This window comes from Tamandua tetradactyla, chromosome 6 (genome assembly GCF_023851605.1).
Source record: "Tamandua tetradactyla isolate mTamTet1 chromosome 6, mTamTet1.pri, whole genome shotgun sequence".
Classification (NCBI taxonomy): domain Eukaryota; kingdom Metazoa; phylum Chordata; class Mammalia; order Pilosa; family Myrmecophagidae; genus Tamandua; species Tamandua tetradactyla.
This window is the reverse complement of record NC_135332.1, coordinates 27,859,328-27,874,136: the sequence shown is the minus strand read 5'-3', so window position 1 is coordinate 27,874,136 and position 14,809 is coordinate 27,859,328. Positions and strand designations below refer to the sequence as shown.

The following is a 14,809-nucleotide window of genomic DNA, read 5'->3' as shown; positions in this document are numbered from 1 at the left end:
TATGGATTCAAATGTACAGTATTGAATAGGGACTATTCTGCCATTACGAAATGGGATTTTGATTAAAACATGGCTTTTCTAGGGTCCATACATCCTTTCAAACCAGCACACCCACACATACACACAGAAATGTATTATTTCTTAGCTTTGCTTGCTGAGAAAGTCTAGAAGCAAGGGCATCCCAGGAGCAATGCACATATCTAGCATCCATGATTTTAGCTTCTACATATCATTACCACTAAACAAACTCAGGGCTCCTTGGGGAAATGACTGACTCCAGGTCCGGGTCAGGGTCAGGAGAAGTACCAGAAGAGCCTGGAACATCTTGTTGTACCAGAAAGCAAGGAAGCACTCAAAGAATGAATGGGATTTATTCAAACAACTGGAAGTGGTTCCCACTGACTAAGTCTGGAAGAATCTGAGGGTCAAAAGGTGATAACCCAATAGGTTTACAACGCACTGAATAAAATAGTGTTCTAGTTTGCTAGCTGCTGGAATGCAATATACCAGAAATGGAATGGCTCTTAAAAGGGGGAATTTAATGAGCTGCTAGTTTACAGTTCTAAGGCCAAGAAGATGTCCCAATTAAAACAAGTCTATAGTAATGTCCAATCAAGGGCATCCAGGGAAAGATACCTTGGTTCAAGAAGGCCGATGAAGTTCAGGGTTTCTCTCTCAAATGAGAAGGCACATGGCGAATACAGTCAGGGCTTCTCTCTCAGCTGGAAGGGCACATGGTGAATATGGTGTCATCTGCTAGCTTCCTCTCCTGGCTTCCGGTTTCATGAAGCTCCCCGGGAGGCGTTTTCCCTCTTCATCTCCAAAAGTCACTGGCTGGTGAACTCTCTGCTTCACAGTGTTGCTTTCTCTGAATCTCTTATTCTCCAAAATATTTTCTCTTTTATAGGACTTCAGAAACTAATCAAGACCCACTCAAATGGGTGGAGACATGTCATCCCCTAATCCAGTTTAACAACCATTCTTAACTAAATCACATCAACCAGGGAGATGATCCAATCACAGTTTCAAACATACAGTATTGAATAGAGATTATTCTACCTTTATGAAATGGGATTTATATTAAAACATGGCTTTCCATAGGGGGCATACTTCCTTTCAAACCAGCACAAATAGGAATCCAGGAGTTCATACTGATAAATAAATTTTATTTAGCAGAACAAGGTAGAAGGGAAAGCTCTTCTTTACAGTAAATTCCAATGAATAAAATGTAGAAATAATGACAGAATTAGAAAATTATCATTTGGCAATCACAGCAGTAGTAACTGTTTTAGGCAAAAATCATCCATGAATGCTAGAACTAGTGGGTCAAAGTCTGATGAGAAACAAGATATCTGTATAGCCTTAAAATATTTCCCCACAAGATTCTTATTACAAGGGAAAAAACAGTAACTAATTACAGTGGAAAAACCTGGCAGATACTACCCTACCCAAATGATCAGTTACATCACCAGTAATGAAACAAATAACAGACATCTTATACCTATGATATGATATACTGAGGTAGTCACTATCTAATTTCTGTGGTATTCCTACCAAAAATACCTATCCTGAATTTAATCATGATGGACACTACAAATAATTGGTCTGTACACTGCAAATCCGTCAAAGCCATGAAGGACAAAGAAAGACTGAGGAACTACTGCAGATTAAAGGCATCTAAAGAGAGGTGACAACTAAATGCAATTTGTGATCCTGGACTGGAGCTTGAACCAGGAAGAAAATTTTAAAAAATTTTTCTTTTACTATAAAGGTTACTAATGGGACAACTGGCAAAACTGGAATAAGGTCGGTAGGTTAGATAACAGTACAGCACTGATGTTCATTTCCTGATTTTGATTATTGCACTGTGATTATGTAAGAGAAATTTTTGTTTTTAGAAAATACACACTAAAATCATTAAGGGTAAAGAGCATTACGTCTGTAACTGATTCTCAAAAGGTCCAGAAAAAAATTAATATATACCCATAAAATAATAATGCAAATTAATCAAAGGCTAACATTTGGGGAATCCATATGAAAGGTATATAGGATAGTCATACTTTTTCAAAAAATTTGAAATTCTTTAAAAATAAAATAGTTTTAAAAAGAAGTAAAAAAAAAAATAACATGCTAAATAAAATCTCAAAGGAGTGAGAAAGGAAGAATACAAACACTAACCACTGGCTTAGGATCAGCCATGTACAAAATATACAGCTAGCCTATATTTTGCAAGCTAATTCCTACTTCTAAGCCTTGAATAATAATACAGTTTTCACAGAGAAACACACAGACTTCAGGAAACAAAATGGTTATTAAAGAATAATTTTAGGTAGTTTTTACAAAATTCAGCCTGCTTCTTGAGATAATTTCTAAATAAAGCAAGTATTCTTCTAGGGAAAATGTTTTGACCCACATCCCCTTACCTACAAGACAGCCTTAACCTAGACATAATTTTAGGGCTATTAAGCTAGTTTCATATTATCAGGCTGAACCTAGTAGGAGTTCATGGTTTTAGAATGCTTAATGGTAGGAAAACAAAAAAGTGCTTAACAAAGTAGTATTTTGATATTGCTTAGTCTCAAAACACGCAAATTTGTGTGCATCCATGTGTGCACATGACATATACATAGCACCTTGTATAATGTGTATCTTAATAGCCTATCAGTACACTACATCAGAGCAATACCAAAGCTGCTAACGGGCTAAAAGAATTTGGGGCCAAATGAGGGCTGAGATCTCCTCCTGCCAGAACCAAAATAAAACATTTACTTCTCAGAGTGTTTTTTTCTTCCCAGAGCAACAGAATAATACAGTGGACAATATTAAATTAGCTAACGGCAATTATGAAGAAACAAGTAAATCAAGGAGGAGATGAAATTCTATAGACAGTCAACATCCACTCCACTAATGAATCATGTTTAAAATCTATAAATCTTCTAATAGAAACAATATTTTAAAAGATGGTTAGCTTGCCAAGCAAGCGATAAAAAAGAAAAAGCCTAAACTACAGTATTATATACTACTGAAAGGAGCCATGCACCTCAAAGTCTTGTAGTATATTTGAATCAAAATCCTTATAGGTAGGCTTAGTTCACAAAAGTGTGTGCGTGGGTGGGTGGGGGGTGTCACTTAAGGAACACATCACTAATAAACTATAAGCTAGGAATTGCAAATGCAGCATAAACAGATTTTTCAGGTAACTGAATATCACCATTCTGAATACCCAAATCTTTTTTTTTTTTTTTTTAGCATAGGCAGGCTCCAGGAATCCAACCCAGGTCTCTGGTATGGCAGGAGAGAATTCTGCCACTGAGCCACCATTGCCCACCCCAAAATCCTTTTATTTTAATCATTTGGGGCTGAAATGTTTCTAATATGGGAAACATACTTTCATATTTCCTTAAATACCCATGCTTCAACTATCACTTATCTTGATGAGTCTCAAACCCCATCTCTAGTTTTTACCTCTTTATTAAATTTCAAGCCACTGTTTCTGACCTATGTGTTACTAAAGGCACCTCAAACACATTTCTCTTCAGGTATTTCCTTTCTCAGTAAATAGTACCATCTTTCACTTGAAATCGACTCTCGATTTCTCTCTGTCCCCTGATGCTGTAGTAGATCACCAAATCCAGTGGCTATTTCCAACTACTAAACAATTAGTCCCATTAATGTCTATCCTACTATTGCTGTCTTATCTCAGAGATTATTTCTTGCCTGAATCTTAGAGAGTATACTAATTGTTCAATTTACTTCCAGTTTCACCTTAATTCAATGTTATGCTGATGCCAGAGTAATTTTTCTAAAATACAAATTTGAATGCTGACTTGCCATTGTTTTCTGTCTCAAACTCCTTAGTTCTATACAAAAGATCCTTCATAACTACATTTCTAGCCTGTATCCTCACAGGTACCACTCTCTCCAACCATGCCAATTTTTTCAGTTTGCTAGAGCTGCTGTAACCAAGTACCCCAAGTGGGTTGCTTAAAACAACAGAAGTTTATTGTCATAGTCATGGAGATTAGAAGCCTGAAATTAAGGTGCTCACATGCTTCCTTAGAAGTCCATAGGAAATCACTTAAGAAAGAACAAAGACATATTTTACCTCATCTTTCTCTTCAGTGGCTTTTTTGCCATATAAAGATACATCTTACTAACAAACTACCAACTTCCAGGTCCACTGGCAAAGAGCAACATTTCTGACAAGAAGTCTAGGCCCCTGGCTGTCTCCCACATTCTTCTTATTAGGACTTGCCCAGAAAAATAGCCTCAGTATACTTCATTCTCCAAGACATTTCTTGTCTGATGATCTTGGGTCCCATCTAATCCAGAGGTTCCTAATCCGTGCGCCACCTCACACTAGTGGGCTGTAGATGTGAGAGCAGGGATTCCCTCATCCCTCTCTAACAGCCATGTGGGGCCCAGGGCAGCCCCTCGCTGCAGCAGTTCTGCCACTGATAGCAGTGAGCCGGCCCTAACTCCATTTTCCAACCCGTGCGGGCCACGATTTGAAAAAAAGTAGGAAAGCATCGATTGAATCAATTTTCTACAATGTCTAAAGAAAACTTTCTAAAATGCAAATCCTGTTCCATCACTACCTTTCAATGACTCTGTTAAAGTAGAGAATAAAGTTCAAATCACACCCTCCCTACCCCCCCGCCCCCAAAGACATCCATAGGTTAGAATATGTTCCATGCAATGCCTCTAGTTTCTGGCATTCTGGGCACTGTCATATGGTGTTTGCTCTCCTTTCTGTCTCTGTGTACAAATTTCCTCTTTTTTTTAAAGGGCATAAGTCATATTGATTAAGAGCCTACTCCAGCATCATCACATTTTAACTCGCTAATTCCACCAGTACTGAAACTCCTTCCAAATAAGGTCACATTCCGAGGTAATGAGAATTAGAACTTCAATTATTTTTTGAGTGGGCATGAATCCATTCATAACACCAATCTACTTGTAGTTTCTATAAATTAGCATCTCATCTGAAATATACTTCTTCTTCATCCCCCTTTCTCTGCCTTGTTAATTACCACTTATACTTTAAGACTCAGCTCATGTCTTGGAAGCATTTTCTGGGCCGTGCAAGCCAGTTTAAGCCTTACATGTGAGTTTCTATAATTCCATAGGCAAATCTCCATTATAGTCCTACATTTTGAGTACTTTCATATCTGTTTTCTCTATAATTCTGTGCCCTCGTTAAGGACAGTGACTTTATTTATATATCCAATATAATGCCTTGCACTTTGCAGGCACTCATGCTTGCTCATGAATTACAAGTTAAGAGGAAGAGAATTTACTTTCTGATATCTCATGCCTGTATAAAGAACATCAACCACTGCCCTACATAGTGAAACCCTTATGGGTGACTAAAAATCTTTGTCTCTTCAAACAGCCCTGGACCACTATAGTTTGAATATTTCTATTTATTAGTTTTTTAAGTATGCTCTCTCCCTGTAAGAATGCCACCTCTTAAAACTCAGTGGACCTTTGATTGGCATTATTCTTCTGATTCTGTTTTAATTTACTGCTTCTCATAATCAAATCTGTAAGAACAATGTTAAAAAAATAAATAAATAAGACCTGAGCAATGGTTGGCATTCATCCTCTGAGTAAAATGCACACTTGAGCTTTCTGTATTCTTCTTGTTTTTTTGCTTTGCTCTGGATAATTGAGGAGGTCAGAAGAGAAAACAAAATGTTAGACAACAGTGATGTTGGTGTTCCATTCTTTGATATAGGAACATTTATCAGTCTGCAATTTCAAGTTGAAAGATGGTCACTTTTGGCAGCCTTGGAATCTGACCACATCATCATTAATATATACCTAACACCTTTACAGCACTTATTGTGTGCCAAGCACTCTTCTAAGCACTTCACCTATATCAACAACCAATTTATCATTATGATATGTGTGTTACTTCTGATACCTATCCTTATAGTACCTATGAGGTAGGTACTAACATTATCCTCAATTTATAGCTTTTAATGAGCCCAGGAACTCAAATTCCAGAGTCCATGTTTTTAACCATTCTGTTTTTAAAGGGAAGAAAAACACACACTCACACACTCTTATCTACCTGGAACTTCTGGCAATTAAACCAAAGAAAAACCTACCATAAATCAACAACACCATGAGCTTCCTTGAAAAGAATGAGATACTATGTGTGCAGAAAAAAACATAATATAGCAGGCCTGAAATTGCTATCCTTAGAAAGGCTGCTTGTAAGGCAGTCCTTGGACATTATCCCAGAACTTGGATTTTGGGAGGGTTCCAATCATTTCCTGATAAGAATGACCCACCGTGCTTAAATCGTTTTTGCGAGCAATACTGTTTATGCTAAATATCTGTTTTCCTTTGGAAAATTTTGGAAGTTTGGTAGGTGCTAGACAAAGGGTGCCTTTGTAAAAACCCTGGGTCTAAGTCTCTAATGAGTTTCTCAGTAGACACCATTTCATACATGTGGACACAACTCATTGCTGGAGAAATTAAGCACATTCTGTGTGACTCCACTGGGAGAGGACTCTTGGAAGTTTGTATCTGGTTTCCTCTGGATTTTGCCCCAGGTGCCTTTTCCCTTTGCTGATTTTGCTTTGTATTCTTTCCCTGTAATGAATTCTAGCCATGAATATGATTATATATTGAGTCCTATGAGTCCTAGCGAACCATCAAACCTGGAAGGGGTCTTCACTATCACCCCCCAAACCAGCATGATTATCTACTATTTCAGACAAAGGGAAGAATAATATCCCAGCTAAATTCTTTCCATTTAAGTTCAAGAAGTTCATCTCCTATCTACTTACCCATGCAAATTATATAGATTGTATCACTATTATGACCTAACCCATACAAGTGTTGAAAAATAATGAAAAAATTTTAGATTCTTACTTGTAATAATAATTTCATTCTAAAACTGTATCCTTAAAGGGCAATGTGAAGGATCAGTCTTATCACTTCACATCATTTTTGTAGTCATCAATCATTTTCAGAAAGAATCTTGAGAAACAAGCCATGCCACAGTAGTTCTTGAAAAACACACAAGAGTCTTTGTCTTATAAATATCTACATTCATTTTTCAAGAGATAACCTTTAAATAAATGTATATGGTCCTGTTATGAAAAGGAGTACTGTCAATCCTGCTAATTGAATTTCACATTATACAAACAGTAGACTGCAGCTTGCCAAATCACTAATAATAAACTTCGCTTCAAAAGAGAACAAGGAGAATGAGTAAGTAAGTTAAAATTAAGAGAAAACAAGAACACTTGCTCAATTCATTGGTAACTTGGCTATGGCCTTGCATATACAAGGGGAAAAGGATGGTCCTAACATTACAATATTTATCCTTGTAGGTTAATACATGCTGGATCAAATGATGTAATATGTAAGTCTGAAATTAACCAAATCAAAAGATGTATGATTTTTATTCAACTGCATTTTTAAAAATATCTAATACGCAGACATGATAGGAAATTCAAAAGACACATACCAATTTAAAAGACAAAAAAAAGGTTAAACAACAAAATAAATAATCATAGTAACAGAATTATAAGTCATACAATAAGGCAAATATCCTTGAATCTATACTTAAATAATTGAACAGATAAGAAAACAGGGAAAAAGGAAAACTCTTCCTTATAGTAGAATTCCAGTTGTCAAAAGTAGAAAGAATTACGGAAATGGAAAATCTTGGTATCTACAGTGATAACTGTTTTAAGTAACATCAGTGACTTAGGCAATCTCAAAGCACCTTCCCACAATATATTTATTAATTATAAAGAGAAAAATAATGTTACAATAGAGAAACCAGAAGGACAACACCACCTTAACTATATGATCAAAGTTAAAATCATCAGGAATCAGAATGTCTACTGATATGACACAGGGAAAAGAGCACAACACATCATTATTATAGAATTCTCGCCAAAATGCATAATCTCATTTTAATAATGAAGAATATCAGAAGCTATGAAAGTCAGCAAGTCAGTATTACTCCATACAGCAACTGTTAAAAAAGTTGAAAAAATTATCAGACTTTCAACTAGAGATATGAATGAAGCTGATCTGGACAGGACTAAATCAGAACACAGGGTAAAAGATGATATGATCTATATCTTGATACTTCAACTTCTGTGTAAGAACAAAGGAAGGCATTTATTTGCTGCAAAATTTTTATTTTTGGTAGCACAATATCTAAGTTAACTTGTATGGTCAGTTTATTTGAACACCATAATTACATGGACTCTTGAACAGAGAATAAGAACTTGTTGGTTTGTACATGTCAGAGTGATGCCCCAGCACATTTCAGATTAATTTGGGCAGTGACTAAAAAAGTATTTGCAAAGACTCCTGAAGGGACTGGGGAGAAAGGATGAATACTAAACTTCCCTACTTGAGGAATTCCTGATAGTCTCTCAAGTATTGGAGACAACCAATTTAATAGGCTGAGTTTTTAATCTTGGAACTCGCCCCTATGAAACTTATTCTTGCAAAGGAAAAGTTAAGCTTACTTATAATTATGCCTTAAAAAATCACCCCCAGAGAACCTCTTTTGTTGCTCAAATGTGGCCTTTCTTCTCTAAACCAACTCAGTAGGTGAATTCACTGCCCTCCCCCACTACGTGGGACATGACTCCCAGGGTTGAGCCAGGACTCAAAATTATGGAATTGAGAAAGTCTTCTTTACCAAAAAGGGAAAGAAAGAAATGAGACAAAATAAAGTTTCAGTGGCCAAGACATTTCAAACAGAACTAAGTGGTTATTCTGGAGGTTATTCTTATACATTACATAGACATCGCTTTTTGGTTTATGGTGTATTGGAGTGGCTGGAGGTAAGTTCCTGAAACTGTATTCTAGTAGCCTTGATTCCTGAAGATGACTGTATAACTATATAGCTTTTACAACGTGATCATGTGATTGTGAGAACCTTGTGGTTGACATTCTCCTTACCCCCAGGGCTATGGACACATGAGTAAAAAACTATGGACAAAAAAATAAATAAATAATGGAGGGGAGAATAAGTCTTAAAAAAATTTTGGTAGATTCCAATACTAGTGGTCAATGAGAGGGAGGGGCAAGAGGTATGGGACACTTTTTTTTTTTAAAATGCTTTGTTTTATTTATTGATAAAGCAACATACAAACACAAACATTCTTGACATACAAATATTCCATACATGGTGTACAATCAATGGCTCACAGTATTATCACATAGTTATGTATTCATCACCATGACCATTTTTAAGAACATTTACATCACTCTAGAAAAAGAAACAAAAAGAATAAAGAAAAAACTTACACATTCCATATTCCTGACCCCTTCCTCTCATTGACATATTGGGTATGGGTATATGGGTTTTTTCTTTTTATTTTTTTTTCTGGAGTGATGCAAATGTTCAGAAAATGACCATCGTAATGAATACACAACTATGTGATGCTATTGTGAGCCAATGACTGTATTTTTTGGATGGACTGTACAGTGCATGAAGATATCTCAATAAAATATATACATAAAAAAAGAAACATCAGCAAAGCCAAATTGAAGGACTTTCTATAAAATAACTGACCAATACTCTTCAAAAGTATCAATATCATGAAAGACAAAGACAGACTAAGCAACTGTCACAGATTAAAGGAGGCTATGGAGGATTGAGAATTTAACACAACATGTGATCCTGGATTAATCCTAATCAAGAAGTAGGGCAACTGATGATATCTGAATAAGGTCTATAGATCAGTTAATAGTATTATATCAATTTTAATTTCCTGATTTTATAACCGTATTAATGAATTATATAAAATGTTAGCCCTTGGGGAAGTATTAATTGCTTGAATGGTGTATTTGAAATCTTTGTTCTATTTTTACAACTTTTTAAAAGTATGAAATCATTTCAAAATGAAAAGTTAAAAAGTCTAAACGTACTCAAGGGTTGATTCCAATATAACACATATAAACTAGAACCAAATTATCAGTAAAAAAAATGTCAATAATGATAAGATATTTCCAGGGTTCCAGTTGGAGAAATCAGGCATCTATATTCCTTCTTCAATCTCCTATTTCCCAACTTCCCAATTCATGGCTACTCATTTCCACACCCTAGAGATGGAGTTGAAAATTCCCAACTTTTTCTACTTTTAAATCCTAGTTGGTACTGTGCTCAGTGTCAGAGTTCATGGTAACTATATAGTTTCCTAACTCTTCACAGCAATCAGTGCAAAGAGTGAAGAGGAAGGGCAGAACTGAGGAGAGAAGGTTCATATATGGATGTATATATATATTGACAACTACAGTACCGTTCATGCTCCATACTTGATGTAATTTCCCATTTCATCAATGTTAGCCTTGGACCAGCTTTAGCCAATGAAATGTAGGTGGACATGACATATGCCATATCCAAGCAGAAGCTTTTAAAATCACTTTGGTGATCTGATTTGGACTCTTGTACACTGCCCTCAACCTCAGGTAGAGGCTGCTTCTTCAGTATAAATCCAGGAAAGAGAGCTAAATGCAAGAGGTTCACAGCTGACCCTGGAAAAAGAGTCAAAGCCAACTCATAGCCTCATGTAATGGTGAGCAAAAAAGTCACTGAGATTTGGGAGTTATTTGTGGTAGCAAAAGGTGTTTGATACAGGAATTTTTCTCCAGCCAATTTCCCGTGCAATGCCACCTGTCTTGCCAGCTTACAGCTCATGAACAGGTACTAGAGTGAGGTTACAATGGTGGCTATACCTGGAAAGTGCAGGGTAGGCAATGCTTTAGTCTAAAGAATTATAGAAAATTTTATTATCTGTTACCTCTTCTCTTGTCTGGATTTCTTTACTATCCTCCTTACTACTCCCTACTCCTGTCCCCCAATCTGGTCTTCATATAGTAGCCAGATAAATCCTTTAAAAATATAAACCAATACATTTTATTCCTCTGCCAGATCTTGAGAGGAATTGTAGGCCATAGTATGGAATTTGGATTTCACAATGAAAACAAAAAATCGAGAAGAAGCAATAAAATTTAAAATGTAAACCATAGCAGGTGGGGCCACTTAGCAGAGAGTCACATAATTTTCCTAAATCCTGGTAAGTCTAAAAGTAAACTATTGTTGTATAAAATAATATTTAAGATGATGAATATGCAACTATGTGATGATATTGTGAATTACTGATTATATATGTAGAACGGAATGACCAAAAGTTAAGAATGTTTACGTTTATTGTTATATATATTTTTAAATGAAAAAATTAATAAAACCATAAATAAATATTAATTTATTAATAAAATAAATAAATATAAATATTTAATATCCAAACTAAGGATAAATAAGTTAAATTATGTTTTAGTGTACTCAGTTTATGGCAACAGTGAAGAACACAAGCCATTTAAAAACATTTCTCTTTGAGATGGCTGAAATTTTAGGAATACTCAAGCTATAACTCAAGATATTGAGAAGGACACAGTCTCCAATGGCTCTGGGTAGTACATGGCTTATTATTATTTCAACTATAGCCATTCAGCATGTATGTATTGCTTCCATGTAAAAATGCATTCCAAGTTCAATTCAGTTATTTTTTTCTTATCACCAATGTGTAAGGTACTATAGGCACCACAAAGATTTACAGGATATAGTTCCTGTTTGCAAGGATCTTGCAATCTAGGTGAAGACTCAGATATGTAAATGTCTAAGAATGCCAAGTATAAATTTCCTTCTTTACCAGCATTAGGGATAGAGATTGTTTTTTAACCTGAAGCAGGCATTGGCTGGTTATGTGCTAGACTGCAATAGCTCCTAAGAAGTAGACTCCCTTGGGCACAGGAATTTGTTACTTTTTCAACCTTTGCAAAAAAAGAATGGACATGTTTTTCTTAGTCATGATATTTTACATATGTGAACAAAGAGTGCTACGCTTACGTTCCAAAATAATACAGGGGCTCTGAAAGTAACCTAATGCCCACTTTCTTCCCAGATGGCTCCTGAGGCAGATTCTTGTCAATGGGAATATAGGAAGGAAATAAAGGAAGTAAAAGCATTTCAAGTAATATTTGGCTTTAAAAATAAAGGGCTGTAATTCTTCTACACAACTCTTCATTATATAAGATTTTGTTCCAAATATTAATCACTTTATAGGCACATTTTGATACTGGGAAAGGGAAGAAGGGAAAGGGATGGATTAGAATCATTCTTCAAGGACTCAATATTATAATGAGATTTAAAAAATACTATCTCTTTCATATTACATACAAAATAGGCAAAAAAGAAAACTAGTCAACAAAATTATACATAGGAATGAGTTGAGAGAGAAAAAAATATCACTATATATTTTTAATTTTTATTTATTTATTTTTTTGCATGGGCAGGCACTAGGAATTGAACCCAAGTCTCCGGCATGGCAGGTGAGAATTCTGCCTGCTGAGCCACCATGGCCCACCCACCACTATATTAAACTTTCAAATATCTTCATTCACATCTAGAAAACAGAGTATGACTGTTTTAAAATTGATAAATAAAGCAATCAATAATATTACATACATAATCAGTTTACTGACAAAATAAAATTATAATTAATATAGCAGAATAAATTTACCTCTGGCAAGTGACAGAGTAATGGAGAAATGATCATAATTTAAAAATAGGCAAAACACAACATACACATCCAAAAAAACAAAATTAGCATTCATACACTCACCGTAATAGCAGTTCTTTGGGAAGTTTTTTATTGATTACAGCTTCATCGTTATTTGAGAACATCTGCAAAAACAAGATCATTGTATTGTGTTACGTAACATTTTATTATGTTTGACTAAATAGTTTAGAAGCAATCCTCTTAGCAGAGAGGTAAGTACAGTGGATATTATAAGCCTGTCACATTTCCAGAGACCCCTTAGGCTGAAAAACATTTTTGGGGCATTTAATTCATTCCCCGTCTTCATAGAAAATGAAAAAGTAACACTTACAAAGATGACTATGTCAGGTACTGTTTTAAGTTTTTCATGTTAATGCTTTTAATTTTGATACCATCTCTATTATCTTACATTTTACAGATAAGGAAACTGAGTCACAGAGGTTTACTTGCTCAAGGTCACACCCTTGCAGAGTGACTTTTAAAATGCCATTAAGATGATAAGGTAGTTCCTCAAAACTCCCTCACATTTACTTGTTTAGGGAGATGTTGAGAAACCTGGGAGAGGGAACATTCTCTTTTGTTTTATTTATCATGTAGAAAACCTGTAATGCTTCATAGCCACCACCATAAGCATTCTTGATGTACCCAAGTAATCATTTAACAAATTAATCAAGTTACTCACAATGGGTCCTTTAATCAAAGCCATCAAAAGAGGATCATGACTATAAGCTTGTTTAATAAGCTGCATACAAAAACAAATATCTACTCAAAATTATACAAAGATGGAAGCAACCTAAACACCCATCAAATGATGAATGGATAAAATGTGGTCTATACAAACAACGGAATATTATTCAGTTGTAAAAAGGAATGAAGTCCTGAAAAATGCAACAACACAGATGAACCCTGAAGACATCATGTTAAGTGAACTAAGACAGACACAAAAAAGACAAATATTGTACAACATTACTAATTTGAAACAATTATAATAAGCAAACTCGTAAGAGTCACAGTCAAGAACACAGGTTACCAGGGGTCAGGATGGTGACAGGGAACAGGGAAAATGAGACTTGGAATGTGTGGGATTCCTGATTGGAGTAATGGATGTTTTGACAGTGGATGGTGGTAATGATGGCACAACACTATGAGGGCAATTAACAGCAATGAAAAGTATATCTGACTGTGACTAAAAGGGGTAATGTTAGGTTATATACACGGTAACAGAATAAAAATGTTTTTAAAATATCCAAGGAACCACCCTATGCAAACACTGAACTCTGCACTGAACCGTGGACATTAATAGTACTTTTGTAAAAATGAGCTGTCATCAATTGTGGCAGGTGTTTCACCCAATGCAGGGTGTTGGTGCTGGGTGCTGCGTGGGAGTCCTGTATTATATGCATGGATGTTCTGTAAATCCACAACTTCTCTAGCAAGGGAGCAAACAAACAAACAAAAAAACCCGAATACCTATACTTAATAAAGGGACAGCAAATACACTTCACTGAAGCTCACAGAAACATGTTCAGTCTCTGCTATCAAGTATTGCCAAGATTCCTCTTACTTAATAAAATGAACATTTACTGAAAACTTTGTAAATAGCAAGCACTTTCCTAGATGATGGAATAAAAAGAAAGCAAGAAATTATCACTGCTCTAGGGAGCTCCTGCTCAAAAAAGGAAACACTTAAGCAAATAATTTATTAATTAATAGAGATAAGTGACAAGAGGTGTTTGGAACAAAAGATGGAGATGATACCTAAACTGGGTTTTGTAAGAAGGACAGAGAAAAAAAGGAGATAATATGTATGAAAGCATGGTATCACACATGAAGGCATTTCATGGAGACCCAGAGTGGAACAAGTAATAGACGGGAAGTGAGGGGTAGGGAAGTGGTAGAGAGAATGTATTTCCCCCTCAATTTCAGATATTCAAATAAAGAATTATAATGCCTCCCAGCTAAAAGGACAGCTCTGTGAGGACAGCGACAATGCCCTTCATGTTCGACATCAGATTTCCAGAGTTGAGCATAGAGCTAGATACATAGTAGGAACTCAAACATCTGCTGAATGAACCATTAAGCAGATGGTTAGGCTTAGTCAAGAGGGAAACTTGTATACCAGGATAAAGAATTTAAAACAGGGAAGATGAACCTAAAGAAATTAAACTATGGGCTAGTAGCAAGGAGATTAGTTAGGA

The 14,809-nt window shown here is 35.6% G+C and overlaps 1 protein-coding gene across 3 annotated transcripts in view; it reads right to left on the bottom strand.

Annotated features, from left to right (window-relative positions):
- Nucleotides 1-14,809, bottom strand: part of FBXL20 (F-box and leucine rich repeat protein 20) — a 149,806-nt gene that overhangs the window by 84,423 nt on the left and 50,574 nt on the right. For all 3 annotated transcript variants that reach the window (XM_077164543.1, XM_077164542.1, XM_077164544.1), the window contains exon 2: nucleotides 12,675-12,736. In XM_077164543.1, coding sequence (XP_077020658.1) covers nucleotides 12,675-12,736 — 62 coding nt within the window. The remainder of the gene's footprint in view (nucleotides 1-12,674; nucleotides 12,737-14,809) is intronic.